The following is a 6256-nucleotide window of genomic DNA, read 5'->3' as shown; positions in this document are numbered from 1 at the left end:
CAAACATGGAACAGACTGGTTCAAAAGTGGGAAAGGAGTACGTCAAGTCTGTATATTGTCACCCTGCTTATTTAACTTAAATGCAGAGAACATCAAGCAAAATGTCTGGCTGGCTGAAGCACAAACTGGAATCAAGACTGCTGGGAGAAATATCAACAACCTCAGATATGCAAATCAGTTCAGTCACTCAGTCACGGCTCTCTTTGTGACCCCATGGACTGCAGCATACCAGTCTTCCCTGTCCATCACCAACTCCTGGAACTTGCTCAAATTCATGTCCATCCAGTGGGTGATGCCATCCAACCATCTCATCCTCTATTGTCCCCTTCTCTTACTGCCTTTAATCTTTCCCAGCATTAAGGTCTTTTCCAATGAATCAGTTCTTCACGTCAGGTGGCCAAAATATTGCAGATTTATCCTAATGGCAGAAAGTGAAGAGGAATTAAAGAGCCTCTTGATGAAGGTGAAAGAGAGTGAAAAAGCTGGCTTAAAACTCAACATTCAAAAAACGAAAATAGTGGCATCTGGTCCCATCACTTCATGGCAAATAAATGGGGAAAAAATGGCAACAGTGGCAGACTATTTTCCTGGGCTTACAAAATCACTGCAGATGGTGACTGCAGCCATGAAATTAAAAGATGCTTGTTTCTTGGAAGAAAAGCTATGATAAACCTAGATAGTGTATTAAAAAGCAGAGACATCACTTTGCCGACAAAGATCCTATAATCAAAGCTATGGTTTTCCCAGCAGTCTTGTATGGATTTAAGAGTTGAACCATAAAGGAGGCTGAGCACCAAACTGATGCTTTCAAATTGCGGTGCTTGAGAGTCCCTTGGACAGCAAGGACATCAAACTAGTCAATACTAAAGAAGATCAGTCCTGAATATTCATTGAAAAGATTGATGATGATGCTCCAATACGTTCACCACCTGATGGGAAGAGCTGACTCATTGGGAAAGATCCTGAGCTGACAAAGATTGAAGGCAGAAGTGGGTGACAAGACGGTTGGATGGCATCACCAACTCAATGAATAGGAGTTTGAGCAATTCCAAGGATAGTGAAGGACAGCGAAGCCTGGGGTGCTGTGGTCACAGAGTTGGACATGACTTACTGACTGAACAACACTACCAAGTTATAAAAAGATCGTGACTTCTGCCTTGGGTGCTTTTTTTGGATGTTCCTGGAATACATATGAGTACCCATGTGCCTTTCCCTATGGTTAAGAAAGTGATTGCTTTGTGTGGGAGGCCTACTTGGCCATTCTATTCTCCTTAATTATACCTAATGTACCTTTGGCAGGAAGGTTTAAAAAAAAAAAAAAAAAAAGCAGCACCTGAACCACGTCATTCTGGGCTGCTGAGGAAGAAAAGTTGGTAATGTCTATGAGTAGTTGTTTTCTCCCTGAGACTTGAAATTGAACACCCCCTATTGGCAAGGGCTTTCCAGGTGGTTTAAGTGGTATAAAGAACCCGCCTGCCAATGCAGGAGACTTGGAAAGTGGTTTTGATTCCTAGATTGGGAAGATCCCTGGAGTAGGAAATGGCAACTCACTCCAGTATTCTTGCCTGGAGAGGGGATCCTAGTAGGCTACAGTTCCCATGAGGCCACAAATAGTTGGACACAACTGAGCACATCTCTTGGTAAAAAAGAGAAAGAATACATTGATCCATCCTCCCTTCTGTCCCTCTACATCCTCCTTGAACCTAGGACTTTCTCATCTGGAATCTCAAGCCTGATTAATGAAACTTCCTTCCTTTAATTCTCCACTGAATACTAATGCATTTGGGGAGCTCCCTTTTCATTTCAGGTGAATAAATTGTTGACTTTGCTTTTTTTGCTCAGAAACCAAAATTTACATATAAATCTACTTATTAGCTAGCGTGTCAATAAATCAATTAGTATTACCCAAACAATTTTAGGTTTTAATCATACAATCAAGTTAAGCAGTAGGGTCATATATAGGCAGGGGGAAGACAGAGTGACTGGAAAATGGTCCTAGGAAACAGAGGTCAGGTATCAGTGTCGGCAACCTGCAAGACTTCAAGCCACCACGACTATACTCAGGTAAGAACCGTCTTTTACATTCCCAGCACCTGACACATGTATGTACTTGATCAACTGACTAAATTATATCAAAGCCTCATCTCTTGCTTAAACTCTAGTTCAGGTAAAATATCCTCCTTTGATATTTCTCTGTCCAGGGAAATGTATGTGTTTTTGACAATAATTCTTTGGAGTAATTCATGTTGGAATATAGAGTAAATTATTGAGTCTTGCCCAAGCTTTACTAAGATTTATTTTGGGTCCTTCCATTTCCAGTCAGAAAAATGGTGATTATATTGTCTACATTCAGCAGTTTACAACACCAAGAAAGACGACTCTCCTCTTCTTTGACAGGCTGTTTTCAAATGAACATGGCTACCTTGAGAACAGGGGCCATACATACTATCCTCAAAAGACAGTCTTTACTTTGACTGAATAAGCTTTATAGTTCTTCAAAGTCAGAAATCAAGTTTTGGGGTGGTATTTTTTCCCCCTAGAGCATAATGTACTCTTACTTCAGATTTTAGGAATGGATATGAAGCTCCAAGACTCATTATTTAGAGAATACTTTATTAGTTTCTGTAATCAAACCCATGTAGATAAGACCTTACATATTTAATACAGTGTGTTACCCCTGTACAAATGGAAAAAATTATGTTTAACGTTTCTAGACCAATATGGCTGTTAATTTCTGTACAATGCCAACCCAACACGGTACAACTGGGATACTTTTTCCAAAGTTGACAGCACAGCTAAAGTTTCCAAAAATTCAAATTATATATATATATGTATATATATATAGATTTATTTATTTATATAAAAAGACCAATAGCAGTATGTTATGCATCAATAGCAGCAACAGCTTTTCCAAGTTCTGCAGTCATCTGAACAAAATTATAGAGACATCCAGCACACTCCATTTAAAAAAAAAAAAAAAGTAAAAAAAACAAAACCTCAGAAAACAGCAAAGTTCTGTTACTGTTGTGGTACCTGGCACCATTTTTTTTTTTTAATTACGTTTCTCAATCATCATCTGGAAAGAAAACATTCTAGAATAACGTCATTAAAAACAGATCTGATAAAGCACGGTCACTACTACATATCATAAAGCAGGTACAAGATATTTTACATTCACAGAGGTATGATACAGTACTGTCCTACATCTATAATACTAGAGGATATAATTAAAAAGGCATTATTTGAGACTTGATTCTACTTTTCCAGCAGAGGGCCCAAAGGATGGTTATGACACAGCTCTGATACAGAAATGCACCTTCTTAGATAGGATTTCCTTTCTTTATTGGCATAGTTCTAGGTACTCGCTGCTCTTCATGAACATCAGCTAAAAACCGTTTAAAAAAATAAACAAAAACCAACCATTGGATTCATACAAAGATGACTGAGGAGAGGCAAGCAGGACTCAACCTAAGTAGTATTTGACCAACTCCGTCATGTCTGAATGGTTAAGAGCTTCATGGAAGAAAGGAGATGCCAAGTAGCACTTCAAAGCTTTGGGCCACAACCAAAACACAGCATCATTTCAAACAGAAGCAGCAGCCAAACACTGCCCACTTGGATATGTTCAAGGATGTTGATGTCAGTATTTCATCATCTGCTCACTCATCCAGGAAGAAGGGGAGATCAGTTACTGTACTTTGATTGTGTTCAACTCAATCACCATGTTACAAAAATAGCAAGCTGCCATAATAAAAAATAAGGCTCCTCTATCCAGCACCAGTTATCTTCTGTTCTTCACCACCAAGCCCATAAATGCTATAACCATATTCCAAGAACATGAGGGAGCACAGAAACCACATCTGATGTCTTAGCTGGGATCATCACTTTGTTCAGGCTGAGCTATTCCTCTGTGGTGTTATTTCCCTCATATTTCTGGTGTTTCGTCTAACCATAAGGATTTTAGTTCTACATTATATGCACTCAAGGAATGTGTGCATGTATTCATGTACAAATTCTGACTGAAGATGCATGGCCGTCAACAGAGTGCATGTTATACAGTAGGTGCAAGCTGGCAAAGCCTCATTTTACTGGTGCAGCAGCTGTGTGTCAGTGTAAATTGCTCCTATGTCCCTTGCGCACCTCCAAGCTCTGGACAGGATAATGTCAGAGACCACTTTACCCCTTTGGCTGACGGCATTGTCTAACTTCATTCTCCCTCTTTCCCCTCTCCCTTCCCCTACCCCCTGCAATAACCCACAGCCTTTAAGATTTTGTTTCTTCGGTTTTGATCGCCTGAGGTTTGATTGGTCCAGTTCTAATAGGTTTGGTGGCTATGGTGGGTGCAGGGGGTGGCTTTTCTTCTACTTTTTCCTGACAGACACCAGGAGGGTCCGTCAGGGTTTCAGGAGGTTTACTTGAGTCACTGTCCACTTTCTGGGCTTTGCCTCCTATCTGTTTGTTCTGTTGCTGTTCAGAGAAGAACCGTTGCGTGGACTGAAGAACCTCTGCTCTCTGCTTTGCCTTAAAAAATGAGAAACAACAACTGAAAATGCTGCAGTATAACCAAAGCCTGTCAATCAATCTCAGTTCAAATCTTTTTACCAATCACAAATCAGTTTTCCCCACGTTGGTTTGGCCCCAAAGTACCTCATTGATCTGTCAGCTTTTAATGGATAGATTTCTTCCTATTTTTGAAAACATTCCATGTGATTCAAAACAAAACAAAATAAAACAAAAACTGAAAAGAATAGGACCACCTCCCACCATCTTTCCAAAGTTTGCCCTTGTAAAAAAACAATAAAATATAAATTGCTGTTGGTTTGTATCTTTTCTGTAAAAAACTTATTGATATCAAATTTTATTTAGGGAGCCTGCTTGCAAATTTGAAAACATATAAATGTAATACTTAAAACTTCTATTTATCAATATGTGGTCTACAATAAAACGAAAAGGAAGCACTTATATTGTGGCATTACCAACACCTAGGACCAAATGTCTTGTGGCTGAGTCCTCTTCCCACAGCTCTCTTCTGCAGGGGAAGAGCATCAGAAATTAGTAACTACAACTTCACTTGATCACTAAGTTCTGATAGCTCCTACCACATTCTGAGCTGGTAAAATAATTTCCTAGTTTTATTGACGCTGTGCCCCCAAAGAATATACTTACGTCAATCTGTAAATTATACCACCATAACATACACAATTAAGAATAAAGTTTCTACACCTCTGGCATATAACAAAAGCTCTCATGTTCTACAGGTAACCTGTACTATTCAAAGATCTGAAGCAATTTCATGACATCTGTATCCTTTTCCACCCCATTATTAAGCTCTAATGTAATTTCCAACATGCGGATGTAGGAAAATCAAGTGGCAAGGAGGCAACAGAACTGGAAACCAAGGCCAAATTGTTTCCAAAGATTTCTACACATATAGTATTTTTAATAGTTACAAATGGATGGAAATCCTAGGTACGCAGCCTTAATAAGAGCAGATAACATTCAACAAGTGTTTCACTTCAGGGCAATCTTTAAATTTGATTATTCAGGATCACAAACAAGGGATATCAACCCAGAAAGAAACTTTACTGAATTAACTGAATTTTCTAACAGGATTGTCCTAAACATATTTCTAATTCAGAATAAAGTGTGACTATGGACATTTCCCATTTGAAAGTGGTAAGCTTTTTTTTTTGTTCTCATCTTGCCTGATATATATAGTGACAAAATTGGCAGAAGTACTAAGACTTTAAAAGTCAAGTCTAAGTAAATATAGAAACAGGAATAAATTATTCAGCTATCTGTACTGGCAGACAGGTTAAGTTTATGCTGCAAGAACTGTCCCCACACAGACTCCTCAAGGCACCCTTCTGCGTTTAGCAAACCTCATGTTTATCAGTGCCTTTTATCATGAAGGATCCCAAAGTGCTTTTTGAGTTCTTCATCTACAACTACACAATCAGTTGTGGAATACGGATGCCTCAAACGGCAGGCAAAAAAAAAATAAAAAAATAAAAAAAAGATATGAAACCAGTTTGAGAAGAAAACTATACTTGGATGCTTGGATGACTCATGAAGGAAGAAAAATCAAGATAACATGCCTTACCCATTCCAGAGTTTTCACATAACAATGATTTTATATCTTGGGATGGGGGTGGGGGTGGGAAGGGAAGAAAAACCAAAAAGAAAGAAAATGGGGAAGCCTGTAATAATTCATATTACTTATTTGCTCTTCCCAAAAAATATAGCAGCTAAACTC

At 38.7% G+C, this 6256-nt stretch overlaps 1 protein-coding gene across 6 annotated transcripts in view; it reads right to left on the bottom strand.

The window, feature by feature from the left end:
* Positions 1-2281: 2281 nt before the first annotated feature.
* The window catches only part of PRRC2C (proline rich coiled-coil 2C), a 96397-nt gene continuing 92422 nt past the window's right edge, over positions 2282-6256 (bottom strand). For 5 of the 6 annotated variants that reach the window (XM_055582224.1, XM_055582222.1, XM_055582223.1 and 2 more), the window contains one exon: positions 2282-4521. In XM_055582224.1, coding sequence (XP_055438199.1) covers positions 4264-4521 — 258 coding nt within the window. In that variant the 3' untranslated portion in view covers positions 2282-4263. The remainder of the gene's footprint in view (positions 4522-6256) is intronic. The other variant, XM_055582227.1, reaches the window with a different exon arrangement.

Source organism: Bubalus kerabau, chromosome 5, assembly GCF_029407905.1.
Source record: "Bubalus kerabau isolate K-KA32 ecotype Philippines breed swamp buffalo chromosome 5, PCC_UOA_SB_1v2, whole genome shotgun sequence".
Classification (NCBI taxonomy): Eukaryota; Metazoa; Chordata; class Mammalia; order Artiodactyla; family Bovidae; genus Bubalus; species Bubalus kerabau.
The sequence above is the reverse complement of the archived record's forward strand: the minus strand, read 5'-3'. Positions and strand labels throughout refer to the sequence as shown.